Source organism: Bubalus bubalis, chromosome 8 (assembly GCF_019923935.1).
Source record: "Bubalus bubalis isolate 160015118507 breed Murrah chromosome 8, NDDB_SH_1, whole genome shotgun sequence".
Taxonomy (NCBI): domain Eukaryota; kingdom Metazoa; phylum Chordata; class Mammalia; order Artiodactyla; family Bovidae; genus Bubalus; species Bubalus bubalis.
This window is the reverse complement of record NC_059164.1, coordinates 57,135,699-57,150,175: the sequence shown is the minus strand read 5'-3', so window position 1 is coordinate 57,150,175 and position 14,477 is coordinate 57,135,699. Positions and strand designations below refer to the sequence as shown.

Here is a 14,477-nt window from a genome sequence, read left to right as displayed (position 1 = left end):
TATGGTCTTAACATCCCAGTAATACCTTGAGAGAACCAATATCTTAGAGTCCTACTCTGGCTCTCTACATATGGAAGGTAAGTTTTGGTTGTCACCAAAGATTCCTACCATCCCTGTATATACACTCTTCCATTTTTCCAGGTTTCAGTCAGCTGGTGCACTTACTTATCACAAAAGCCCCGTGCTCTATCTGTAAGAAACCTTGGCTGTTTCTTCTTATTTTATTTGCTTTGGTTGAATCACCTTCTTATTTACTTATCTTTTGATCAGTTTGTTTTATTGTTAGTATTAGAGTCTGAATGTTTTAGAGCAAAAACCTACTTAGTTGAGCCTTATTTTCCCTATAATCTTTTTAATTAAAAATTATTTTTAGCTTTGAGGTATATTGACAATTAAAATTGTAATATATTTTAAGTGTACAATGTGATGATTTGAAATCCATACATATTGTGAAAGGATTCTACTCATCTAGTTATTAACACATTTGTCTATATATCGATAGTTTGGGGGGTAGTTGGTGAGAACATTTAAGTTCTCCTCTTTTAGCAAATTTCAGTTATACATACAGTGTTGTTAACTGTACTCACCACGGTACACATTAGTTCTTGAGAGCCTATCCATGTAAAGATGTGTACCCTTCTACCAACATCTCCCTATTTACTCAATCCTTCAGTGCATGGCAACCATTTTAAAATTCATTTTGATATTTGGCAAAACTAATACAGTTATGTAAAGTTTAAAAATAAAATAAAATTAAAAAAAATAAAAAATAAAAATAAAACTCTCTGTTTCTACAAATTCTTTTTTCTTTAAATTCTTCATGTAAGAGATATCATACAATATTTGTCTTTCTTTGGCTTATTTCACTTAGCACAATGCCCTCAAGGTCCATCATGTTGCAGCAAATGGTAACATTTCTTTTTTTCTCACAGCTGAATAACAAATATACTTTTGTGCGTGTATGCATACGTATATGCACATAATGAATGAAGAAATTATGGCGTGCACATATATGTACGTTTGTATTACAATATTTTGTACATCTGTATGTACAACATGTATGTACAATATTTCTTTATTCATTTATCCTCTCATGGACACTTAGGATATCTTCATATATTGTCTATTATGAATAATGCTGCAATGAACATGTACATTCAAGTACATGTAAAGATACCTCTTCAAGATAATGGTTTTATTTCCTTTGGATATATACCCAGAAGTGAGATTGCTGGATCATCACTTTGTTTCCATATCACTCTCTAGAGTCATCCAGTGCTTTCTGGAAAGTACCCATGCCATGACCCCAATTCCAACCTCCACTGGCCTCTACAAACAGAGTCTCTTTTTTCCAAAGATGTCCTTGGATATGTTCCACTAACTTATTTCTAAACCAGGAGGCACCATTAGAGCTAAGCTCATTCACAGATCAGAAAACCACTTATCCATTAAAAAAAAAAAATTGTATTAAGTGCTTGTGATGAGTCAGGCACTGTTTTATATCAGTGAACTGGAAAGACATGGTTCTTGACCTCATGAAACTTAATTTCTATTAGTGGGAATTAAAAAAAGAAAATAAATAAAGAAGTGAAATAAGATAGTGGCAAGTTATGAAAAAAATAGCACAGTAATAATAGTGATGGCAGAAGTGTGTGTGTGTGTGTTTCACTTTAAACTGGGTACACAGCCAAATCTGCTCCAAACTGGGGAAAATAGGGAGCTGCTACAGAAAGACCTAAGGGAAGAGAATTCCAGGAAGAGGATCCGCCTAGTACAGAAGACCTATGGCCTGTTCAAGTAGCTGAAAGACCGGAGTGGTGCACAGCATAGGGAAGACTGAGATCCGGGAGCCACCTGGTGCGAGACCCCTGAAGGCGACAGTCAAGCGAGTCAGAGAAAACACTGTAGAGAAGTTTTCTAATTCTAATAGCAACAGGAGGCCACTGAAGTGTTTCTTGTAGGAGAGAGACCTGATTTGTGGGTAAGATGGCCCCAGCTGCTATCTGGATATTAGAGTTTAGAAGATGAAGAAGGAAAGCTTGTGGGCCAGTTAAGGAACCTCTCGTGGTTGGGTGAGAGAGGCAGTAACAGAAGTGGGTGAAATAAGGCAAGTTTAGGATATGATGGTGGCAGAATTACCAGGCTCTGATGGTAGGGTGCAGATGGGAGTGATAAAAAGTGAGACATTAAGGACTCTGAGCTTTTTGGCTTGAGTAACTGGGTAGACGGTGATGTCATCTACTAAAATCTGGGAGATCTGAGGAAAGAAGATGGGAGTGGGAAGGAACAAAGAATTTCACTCTAGACATGTTAAATCTGAGATGCTTATTGACTATCCAAGTGTGATAAGATCAATCTGGAGATATAATTCCAAACACCAGTGCATAAAATACATCTTTTAAAGACATTAGATTCATTTTTTCTCAGGGAGAGCTTTAAATAGGGATGAAAGAATAGGACAGAGCTCAGGGGCAGGCCAAGGGAGAGAAAAATGAAAGTGAAAAGAGGCTGAGAAAAAAATGACTGGTTGTACAGTTTCAAGGAAGCTAAGAGAAAAAAATTCTCAATATGTTTTAAAGAGGAAGTGGTCAACTATATAGAATACTGTTGAAAGGCTAAATAAGAGGAATACATGGGAAAGATCACTGGTTTTGGCAACATGAAAGTAACCCTGACAAACCCTAAGCCAAATGAATGAATCATCTCTTCAAAGCCTAGGCATCTAGCTGGGCTGACAAAGAAAATGATCGAAGAAAGGTACAATGGTGAAAAGGAAGAGGATGCAAAGAAAATCTTACCACAGCTTCAGACACTTAGCAGCTTTTAATCTTAAACTGTCATACAAGAACAACTAACAATAAGATTAAAAACAAAATAAATATCACATACTAACTGGAACACATATTAAATCAATCTAAATATGAATCTTAGAATTTATCAGCACAGGATAAAAATGTTATTGCTCCAAGTTCAGGAGACATAAGGAGACTTTTGAAAAGACTTCTAATTAATTATTGAACAAAGAATAGCCAAGCAAAGTCTACTAATATAGTGCATCTGTGGAAGTACTCCTAGGAGGACTTATCACTCCCCACTCTGTTCAGGGTGAAGCTCCAAAAACCTGATGATTAATATCGATCTCCCATTTGTTAAACAGCTCAAGTCACCCTTTGTCATTTAAATTGTACTGAATTTGAATCTGCATAGACTGCAAGAAGAGAAGGAATCTTGAAGCTACATAAAATAACCTCACTTCAGTCTTAAAACAGAATACATTAATCTTTTCTGGCACTGCTTCCCCACCAAAACCACAGAACTCAGTGCTACTCCTTGGTGAGTCATGCTGTAAAATTTCCAGTTGACTTATCCACAGAGAGATGGCACCACATGAAATAGAGCCCATAGAAACTTGGGAGAGAGGTAAGGCTTCATGTCTTCAACCTTCTGCTTTGGCTCTGACTTCAGATATATTACACCAAAACCAAGGCTGAAATCCAGGGCTTTGAGCTGAGCAAGTTGCAAGGATGAACCAGGACTCTTTCACAGTCAGATCCTAAACTGATTCTCCAGATTGCATCCCAAGATCTGCATTTCTCAAAACAGTGTTCTCTTGCCACATTCACCTGGTGCTTAAAAAAAAAAAAAAAAAGCAAATCTCAAAGCCCTACTTCACACTTACACACCAAAATCTATAAGGGGCAGGTAAAGACATCTGCATTTCTAATAAGCTCCCTTTAGTGTTTTTTAGGTATGAACTCTTGGCCTAATTTGTGTACTATGGATGATTATACAGCATTTTTGCAGGGTAAGGTATTTCACCTTTTGGTTCATTCTCCAGTTCATTTTACAGCATACTGTCAGATTAGTGTTCCTAAATTGCTATTATCATTTCTCTACCCTGCCCAAAAGCCTTCTAAGTGCTTCACAGCCCAAAGGATAATGTTCAGACTTCTTTGTGTGATACTCAAGGTTCTTAGTCATGGCTTCAGAATTTGCCCTCCCCAGAACTGAGTTTCCATCAAAATATAAAATTGCTCAAATACCCAGTATATGTTGTATAGGCTTCTACCTCCCTGCTTTTAACTTACTCTATACTTCTAGAAAGTTATTTTCTCATTTGCTCAGAAGCCCAAATTCTGTCTTTTCTTTGAACTCGTGGAAGCCTATCCATTTCTTTCCAGCCAGAAGTTCTGTGAACATCATAGTTCTTTATCTCTCTGTCTCTTGCTACAGGGTGTATACGTTCTACCTTTTATTCTATGACAGTGTGGCCTATTCGCACCCTGCAGAAACTGGGAACAACGACTCCTTTCTCTACACTGGTATCAGCAAAATAAGATTTCCATGGAACCGTTAGGGGAAGCACACTGACAAACCGCCCACCCTGCCCAGGCACCATAGTAACCATCTGCATGAGTTGTTTTACCACAGGAGGTCCTGGTGAGGAACATGGAACTAATAAGCCACCACCAATTGGAACAGTTGGGAAAGGTCAAAAGGAGACACCACCTGTTCGACCACGTCCCAGAATCCTTCTCGCTGGCATCCATCTTGGCTGAACAAGGTGTGCACCACCAGGAAGGACTCTGAATCAGAATGATTGACTAAAGACAACTGGAAACTAATCCCATCACCATAATACCCCAGACTGCAAGCCAAGTGGCAGAGCTGTTCTCCTGGGTTCCCTTAACTTACTGCTCTCTGCCTGGGTGCCCTTTCCCAATAAAATCTCTTGCTTTGTCAGCATGTGTCTCCTTGGACAATTCATTTCTGAGTGTTAGACAAGAGCCCAGTTTCAGGTCCTGGAAGAGGTCCCCCTTCCTGCAACAGGACTGCCACAATTTTTGTGTAATACTGCCTTCTGGCCACACTAGTTGATCCAGAAGTAGAAGTCTGATGCAAGCTATGGCTACCATGGTGTTCCACTACTTGACAAAGATTGATTGTTCCAGGATGGGCATCAGAGGCCCGTCAGTCCTTTCTCATCTAGATTTTGTTCCACAGGTCATAGTTAGTTGGCTCAGGATTGGCACATGAGCAACCCTAGAGACTGAGAGTCAGAGGCACCAACCGTGATATGTATTGTAACTTTGGGAAGCAGAGCACAGCTTTGGACATGGGACTGAGCTTCCCTCAGCTCCACAAGGCCTTGGGGTGGGGCATCAACTCAGGGTAGGACTGGGTAAGGAGGCCACTTCAAATTGTTATTCACCATTGCTCTCAGGGACAAGCAAGGGAACCTCGTGATACTTTGAGGGAGCCATCAGCACACAAATAATTGCTTTGCTTGCAACCTTATTTCTACTGCTTTATTAGTTTTTCTTTATATGGGGATGTTGAGTGGAAGAAAAAGTTCACGCTACATTTATAAAAAGTTGAAAGTAATACTTGCAAAGGATAGTATTTCTCTCCCCACCTTCCCTGATGCCCCCATCCGTTCTCTCTCTCTCTCTCTCTCTCTCTCTCTCTCTCTCTCTCTCTCTCTCTCTGTCTTAAAAGATTATTAGATTTCCTCCTTTGGGGAGGGGTGGTTTTGTTGTTTAGTTGCTGATGCGTCAGATTCTTTTACAACCCCATGGGATTTCCCAGGCAAGACTACTAGAGTGGGTTGCCGTTTCCTTCTCCAGGAGATCTTCCTGACTCAGGGATCAAACCCTCATCTCCTGCTTGTCAGGAGGGTTCTTTACCACTGAGCTATCTGGGAAGAAAAGAATTTTGAGAGCAGGTGAGATCTGGACACCGAAGGCAGAAGGGAGGCTTCTACTGTGTGTTAAAAGAAATAGGGGCTAAGAACATAGAATGTATAATGAGCTTTGAAGACATCATAGTTTACTCTAGGCCAGTTTATTTTCAATCAAGCCAGAAGAATATAGAGCATATATCCCATGCATCTGTAAATGATTCTGTTTGGCATGATTCCTGATGTTTTTGGTTGGTTTATTTTTAAACTAGATTGAAGTTATAGGAAAGCACATTCAAACAGATATACTCTGCAAAAGATCATGGTAACAGTCCCTATAGCCATATTGAAGATTTTGAGGAATTAAAAACAGAGAATATAGACAATAACTGCATAAAGAAGGCATGCTTCCTGAACCTAAAGGATAATCATATTTCGATTTAGGGTAATATCCTCATACACAGGTATATCCTATTTAAACCCTTTTCAAAAAGGATATCTTATTCATATTCTTCCTTAAAACCAAATAGCAATTCTCCTTTGCTAAAACAAATAAACAAAAAAGTGCTATAGATACTGAACTCCAAAAGAATTAGTAAGACAGTTAGGGGTAGTGATAGGGCAAAGAAGCACAGAATAAAAATTCACATGGATACAATATGGTATGGGAAATACATAAAGGCTGTAGAGAGACCTCTCTGAAATCAAATAGTAGTTTCATCTAAAGAGAAAAATACTTCAGCTAAAGCATGGTAGGATTTTTTGCCCCCTCCCAAATTAAAATATAAAGTATTAGGTGACTGAAATAAAATCAAATGAAAACTTACTCTTGAAAATTTATTTAAAATTTTTATAAAGTATACTTTTGTGACTCAACAGTAAATATCACTTGAAAAGATATAACAGTTAACTAGCAATGTCCATCTGGATAAAAAGGTGATTTAAATACCATGCACTTTGATGAATGGCTTTTTAAATGGCCTTGCCCATTTTGTACCATTAGTTTTCAGTCATTTCAGGGTAATGCATGGAATATGAAGATAACAGTCCATTGAAATCATGTCTTTAGATTTAAAGAATAATTCATTCATTTAATGGTATTACCATTCCCTATGCAGTACATAAATTTTCTTTGTTTGAAAGACTGTGCAAATACTTTTTTTTTGGTTTGCTTTTTGCTAATATCAAAAGAAGTATAAAATTAAGTAATTTTGTTTTAAAAGCCTCTGGACCAAATATTTTAAGGTTAGAACTTTTCCTAGACCAGAGATTGTATAATTCCATAATGACTTGGAGAAATTACATAATTTATAATCTTATTAGGGTTTTTTTTTGAAGTGAAACTTAATTTATATGAACAACCTAAATATAATCATGGCTCATTTGAGAAGAATCTTTCATTTGACTGCAGCTTCTTAGTAAATACTAGGCAGATAGAGTTTAAAGCCTCTGTAGGGAATAGGCAAATACATTTCACAACAAGAGAGATTTAAGTAGCTTTGAAAATGTTCAGTTAAAGCTCTTCAACTATAAATAAAATCACTGGGGGTCTACGTAAAACTTTAGCCTAATGTAGTTGTTAGTCTAAAGTAAATTCTAGTTAATAACTATTACCTTTATGAAAACCAGGTTTAGTGATTTAGAAAAAAGCAAGGCCCCAAATTCTACAACTTGATGAAGCCATTTAATTTCCCCTTTCCTTCCACTGAACAGAATACCATTATATAAATACTAAAATTTTATTTAAAGGGATGATCAGTTGATGTAAGTGGAAATGAGTGCAAAATACTCTACATCATTCCTTCATCAAAACTAATGATTTTTTCTTGCTTCCTAAAACTACTGTAATGAAGTATATCCTATATACTACATTTCAAATAATAATATTAAATAACAACAGTGAAAAGAAAATTTTAAACCTGCTTTTCTGTCGGTCAACAATCAAAATATTTATTTTACATAATATGTTTCCTTCTCATTAGCCTCTGCATTCTTGGATTCATCTTCTCACCTTTTGGAATAGGTCAGAACTTTAGAAAAAGAGCAGAGAAGGCCTGTGAAATGGATGAGTAGTTGATCAGCTGACATGGATACTAAATGTAAAAGAACAGAAATATTTTTTTGAGGGGAGAGGAGGGAGCATGCTGAGTGGCATGAGGATCTTACTTCCCTGACCAGGGGTGGAAATTGCATCTCTAGAGTAAAAGCCTGGAGTGTTAACCACTAGACCACCTGGAAAGTCCTGACAACAGAATTTTGATGGAATAATATTTGTCTTTAAGTGCTAATGAGTCATAAGCAAAACTGTTCTCTTTCCTAAGGTCAAAATAGCAAGTCTAATCAGTATGAGCACAATTCTCACCAGGTAGCCAAGACTGCCACAATATCTCTACATACATTTTGCTAACCAAAGAAGCTTGGAGACATTACCTTGTCACTTCCATCTTTTGTTCTTCCACATAAAGATCATCACAAAACTATCATTATGATTAAAGCTCATCATGCTCAATTTTAAGATTTGATCCATCATAGGTGAGCATGAAGGTAACTGAGTATTTGAGCTGGGAACTTCCCTAACAGATGTGAGTTAATTCCAGTCAAAGGAATCTAACAAAAATCCAATCAATTCTTGTTTCCTAAAAACTCAAATCAACACACTTCTTCATATTTCTATTATTACCACTTTATCATCTCCCACTTAACCAATAATATCATTGAGTAATTGCATTCTCTGCTGCTGCCAAGTCACTTCAGTCGTGTCCGACTCTGTGTGACCCCATAGACGGCAGCCCACCAGGCTCCCCTGTTCCTGGGATTCTCCAGGCAAAAACCCTGGAATGGGTTGCCATTTCCTTCTCCAATGCATGAAAATGAAAACTGAAAGTGAAGTCGCTCAGTTGTTTCCAACTCTTAGCGACCCCATGGATTGCAGCCCACCAGGCTCTTCCGTCCATGGGATTTTCCAGGCAAGAGCATTGGAGTAGGGTGCCATTGCCTACTCCAAATTGCATTCTCTACCTGTGGTCTATTTGCAATCTAATCTCTCATTATTTTCCCAGATCAGTCTTGCTGACATGCCTCTTCTTACTCATTACCCTCCTGAGAAAAAAATTTAAATGCTTAAGTGCTTCTTAATTTTCATATATGTAGTTCAGGATATGATATGCATAAAGGGTAATATAGACGCTTTTCATGGACAAATATATCGAACTCAAACCCTCAAACTGTAAATAGATATACTTTTATAAAAATATTTAAAAACATTAAATTCTTTGAATACCTAAAAATTCAATAATTTTTATATAATTTTTATGTTCTTTAGTAGTCACTTTGCCTGTTGACATTTAAGAGGTATTTTTGATATTTTCAGTTCAGTTCAGTCACTCAGTTGTTTCCAACTCTTTGAAACCCCATGGACTGTAGCACGCCAGGCTTCCCTGTCTATCACCAACTCCCGGTTTTTTGATGTTTTACAAAAAACTTTTAGAAAAATTTGAAAAAATTACTTTTCCATTTTTTCATTTCCATTTTGATAAATATATATTTGAATTTTCTATACTCTAATGCAATTAAATATTTTAATCCTTTATATAATTATTGTTTAAGTGAAATGCAAATTATGTGAAAATATTATAACAATATCGTGATTTTGCTAAAATGGAGGTCAGAAAAATTTTATGAATAAACATATAATAATTTATGAATTATATGTTTTACATTACTTTTTCAAACATCCCATGCCTTTCAGTAGAATACGTAGACTTATAATAATTAAATTCCATCATCTTTCATTTGTTTGCTGGTTTTAGCCATATGCAGGTATAGTTGTCAAGTTAAGAGAAAAGATCAACTTGATTTATAGCTATAAAATATTTAGATGTGTGGTATGTGGACCTCCATACCCCATGACCCAAAACTATTAGAAAGATCTGCCATGAGTTTTGTGTGGCCACTGAAGCCAACTTTTAATATTTATGTAGTTATTAAAAATATTCCACTTCAGACATACAAAGTATAATGCATAATATAATGAACAGCAACATCATTACCAGCCTGTTTAAGGTTTAAGACAGTACCAGTAATTTGGTGTCCCTGTTCACCCATCTCCACCTACGTTCACTCCATGCCTTCCAAAGCTAACCACTATCCTGCATTTTTTATTGCTATTTCCAATGGCAAGTTCTCTAAAGGTGTTTTCTATTTGTTGATGAAGTCTAGACCTGTTTGTCACCGTATATGATAGCTCTTACACAAATAAACTTGTGTACTTGTCTGAATAATTCTGCAGATTCCTCTTAGGTTTTCTAACTAGACAATAATACACTTGAGAACAAAAAAACTTTGGAATTTTCCTTTCCAATTGCCACATTTTCTATTTTTTCTTGCCTTAATCTGTACTGGCAATGACTTTTAGCACAGTGTTGAACAGAGGTGGTAAGCTAACCTTCTTGTCTTATTTCTGATTTAAGAGGGAAAGAAAGCTTCTAACATTTCTTCATTAAGCATGATAGGTGCTGTCAGCTGATGATATTATTTCAAGAAGTGAAATGATGTGATCAGAGTTCTTTTAAGAAAAACTCTTGCTGACAGGAGGATGAGTTGGAGCAGAAATACCTAGGAACCATATTATAGGAATCAATGTTATTTTGTGAAAAAGTGATGGGGCCTGTGATGCCCCATCAGTAGAACACACCTCATGGTTCTGACTCTGACACTGTAATAAAGAATTCCATTTTCACTTGTTTGATTCATCAAGGTAGACAAACCCACATGGGTCTTCCAGTGGATAATATCTAAAACTATGGTTACTTTACTTCATTACAGACTCCATATATGGCTCCATTACACAGAAAAGAATTGTCTAAATCTTTGACAACCAAACTGATCTTTTAATTCTCTTGCAAGTTTTTTCAGGAAATAGCCCAATAAGATGCTGACACAAAGCAAAGCCATTTTTTAGGACTCAATGGACATGGGTTTGGGTGGACTCTGGGAGTTGGTGATGGACACGGAGGCCTGGCGTGCTGAGGTTCATGAGGTCGCAAAGAGTCGGACACGACTGAGCGGCTGAACTGAACTGACTGAAGAAAAGCTTCAGGAAAATTAAAAATTTCTAAAGAAAGTCATCTCTGAGAAGCTCAGTAGAAAGACAAAGTCATTTACATTGTTTTGCACTTGAAGAGGTAGACAGGAAACAGTACATATTTTATAAATAAATATTGAAATGAGGAAACTCAATCTCAAACCTTAAACTGCAAAGTATTCAAGAGCTGATTTTTTTTCTCCTTATATTGTTTAGGCTAGTCAGTAGATTTTTCTTCTCTTTTGAGCTCCTCATATTTTTCATTTTATTTTTCTATGTAGACATGTAATATAGACACTGATTATGCCTTATAAATAATAAGATAATGATTTCAATCCCACTTAAAATTTTTGAGAATTTGTAAAACTGCTAAATTAATAATACTGCATATATTTCACTAATTTTTGTCTCCTGACCCACTGTCAGTAAATATAACATTTCTAGTGTAATGGACATGCTTAATTCTAACTAAGTGGCCCTAAGGGACAGTATCTGCCATAGCAATGAAATTTAATGACAATTCTGCTGACATTTTTCCTATCTGAAAATGAAATCATGTGGAAAATGATTTCTATGTAGCAGAATAATTAAAACAAGCAAAATTTGATTTGGTAGAGACAGAAGCTCAGTTTGTCTCTGTTCTCATGGGAAGGAAGATGTACTTCACCACTAGCTCTAGTTGGTATTATGTTTCCATGCTCTTTAAAACAATCATATATATACATATATAGATATAATTTATATAGATGTTCTAATTATATTATAACTAAATCCAACCAACACTGATGCTGATCCTAAGGGATTTTTGTGGGCTTTTTTGTTTGTTTCTTTTTGCTGTATGAACATTTCTCTGTTTTGAATATTGCTCCAGAGAATTGATTCTTTTCTGAGACTTAGCACTTTGGATATACAGATAGTTTCATTATTATGGTATTTCTTCTCATTGGCTTTGGCCTTTTTATGAAATACATGCTTTTGTCTATACCACCCAAGTAAGAATTATACCTAAGTAAAATATGTGAGGTTGCCAGGTTCTGGCACTGTTTAAAAGAAACTGTGAAAAACAATTGAAGGAAAACACCAAAGTAAGATTTTATGATTTTCGGAACCAAGGGACTTCTATCACAAATATTCTTCTACAAAGAGAGATTGTTTTAGTTCCTAACAAAAATATTAATGAACAATAGCATGTACTACAAGGAAACTGGAAAATACAACCAATTAAAGTCTAAGCAACATATTTCAAAGAAAGTGTGAACAGAACACTTTACTTGAATTCTGTCAACATAGTCTAATGACCTTTTTCTTTATTTGAAGATGGCTGATTTTAAATAAAAGTTATTCTATCTGTGGAAGAGAATTTACACAAGGAAAATGCTACACTTAACAATACATAAAATGAAATGTCAATTCATTCTCAAAAGTCCACAAGAATATTCTGTACTGTTCAAACAATGTTTTCAATGCGGCTGAAACATATAAACCACTCCAAGCATAAACTACTTCATTCACAAAACCTGCAGCATCCAGAGTGTTTTTTTGCAGTATGAGATTGTACCAAATAATTATTATTTTCATGGATTTCAGAACACTCTGTTTTACCAAACCCTCTCAGAAGATTTTGTAGGTTTTTCTTATGGGTTTTCAGAACACAGACGTCTACTCTTCTAAGAGGATCTGTCTCACACCTCTACTTAGAGTGCTGTGTTGTTTTCTGCCCTATTATTTGTCTGCCTCCTTCCAGGCTGGGCTTATACCTCAGTCGTTCTATCTACTGACCCACTTATGCTCTTTCTAGGCATCAAGGCATCTCTTGATAACAGTGGTGAAAGCACTGGGGAGACTCCCAGGTTCAGTGCACTCCTATCATCCACAACTGGAATCTCTGTCCTTACACTCTGAATCTTTCAAACATGTCCCCAAACTCCATTCCAATGCTTCCCTTTGTCAGTTGGTCTATAAAATATAATACTCCTTCCCTTACTCTTCCTTTTAGCCTCGTTGTATCTCCAAGAACCTTATTTTGTTGCCCTGATCACATACTGTATTTCTTCTTCTTTTTTTTTTTTTACCAAAAATGCATAACATAGGGAGAAAATTCAAAATAGGAATGACTAATAAATCTCTTTCATTTCCCACATATTACCTAATCTAGTACTCTCTTTGTAGTTAATACAATCCTCATCTCTCCTGATCCATTCCAGCCAGTGCAATCCAGGCTAAAATCAATATGGATAACTGAAAGATGTTCAAAAATCTATCTTGAAGACAGAAAGAAAGACTTACATGATAGGAAAACATACACTTTACTTTTCCTCTCCTTTATTTTTTGATACTTTTGTAAAAAGTAAAAAATGTTTTGAATTTTGCTAAGTTCAAAAGGAGGTTAATGGAATTTTCATCTTCATTTCAATGCTTTCTTATAGATTATCATTTTTAGATCATCAGTTTAATTAAGAAAGAATATTTCTAATATTTCAATTATTTAAAAACTATTATCTATTAGACATATTTCCTTCAAGAAAACATTTTAGGGGGCTAGTATTTTATTTAATTAGGCATCTATGAAATAAGTGATTGTGTTAGCTCTTTTCCAAATGACTTGGAACTAAAAAGAATTCATATTTAGTATAATTCCCTGGTTTCCTCTCTTAGATAGAGGTAGTATATCATACATAGTTTCTGCACCAAATTGTTCAGTTCTGCTTCATGGTTCCCACATAGAAATTGTTCACAAGGTGACACTATGACCACAAGTCTAAAAGTCAAAACACTTTTATATAGATTAGAAAGGTCATGCCACCTGAATTTTTTTTTTCTCCTTAATATCCTTTGGTGAATGAAATTAAAAACATTATTTATTTTAGATACTATAACCCAAGAATTTCAATTATGACATACATTCTGACAACAAATCTTTATACAGCAAGTAATGAATGAATTTCAGTGCCTCGTGACTTAAAACTAGATTAAACTAACTGAAAGAAATTCAAAGATAGGGAATGTACAAGCTAAATGGAGGCCATAGAAAGGTCCAATCTATGTTTTCACCGAAAAGAATGGGTATCTATGAAATCATTTCAAATATAAGTAATAAAATGAATATTTATAATAAATCAAAAAAAAAAAAAAAAGAACTGCTGCCTGTCTTCTTAATTGACGAACAGTCTGCTAATCTGAAATAGTTTAAAAATCACTATTTGAAAATTCATAGCTATGTGCACACACATACAAAAAAAAAAGCTTGACTTTTATGTGCTTTCCTTCTAAAGCAAGCAGAAAATTCAACAATATCTATTGTAATCACTTACTTTTGGGTGGTGGCAAAGAACATACCTCAATAGAAATTATATTAATTCCATCTACACAGAAGTAGGGATGGTAAAGGGAAAGGCTATAATGTCTTTCACAGAGCAAAAAATTATTAAGAGAAGTGCTTTCTGAATTTTCTAAGCAACCATTAGCTATCTTTAATGCATACTCCAGTGAAATCAAGCAGTAATATGTACTGAAAAACATTTTCAGACAATAATAAAAACCTTAAAGGATACTAACATATTTTTCACACTGGAAATCTGAGCTAAAGTCGTATATTAGTGAATCCATATTATGAGAAGATTGGACACTTTCTATCATTGTACCATGATGATATATTCAAGAGGTTTGGTACAGAGATCTTCCATAGAGACATTCATAATTGAAACATTTTCTACC

The 14,477-nt window shown here is 35.6% G+C and overlaps 1 protein-coding gene across 4 annotated transcripts in view; it reads right to left on the bottom strand.

The window, feature by feature from the left end:
- IMMP2L (inner mitochondrial membrane peptidase subunit 2) overlaps window positions 1-14,477 on the bottom strand; it is a 965,664-nt gene that overhangs the window by 212,752 nt on the left and 738,435 nt on the right. Inside the window, exon 6 of one of the 4 annotated variants that reach the window (XM_044947172.2) lies at window positions 827-3,629. The exons of 2 other annotated variants lie outside the window; for them this stretch is intronic. In XM_044947172.2, the coding sequence (XP_044803107.2) occupies window positions 3,471-3,629 (159 nt within the window). In that variant the 3' untranslated portion in view covers window positions 827-3,470. Of the gene's footprint in view, window positions 1-826; window positions 3,630-14,477 lie in introns of those variants that run through there. One more of the 4 variants, XM_044947171.2, reaches the window with a different exon arrangement.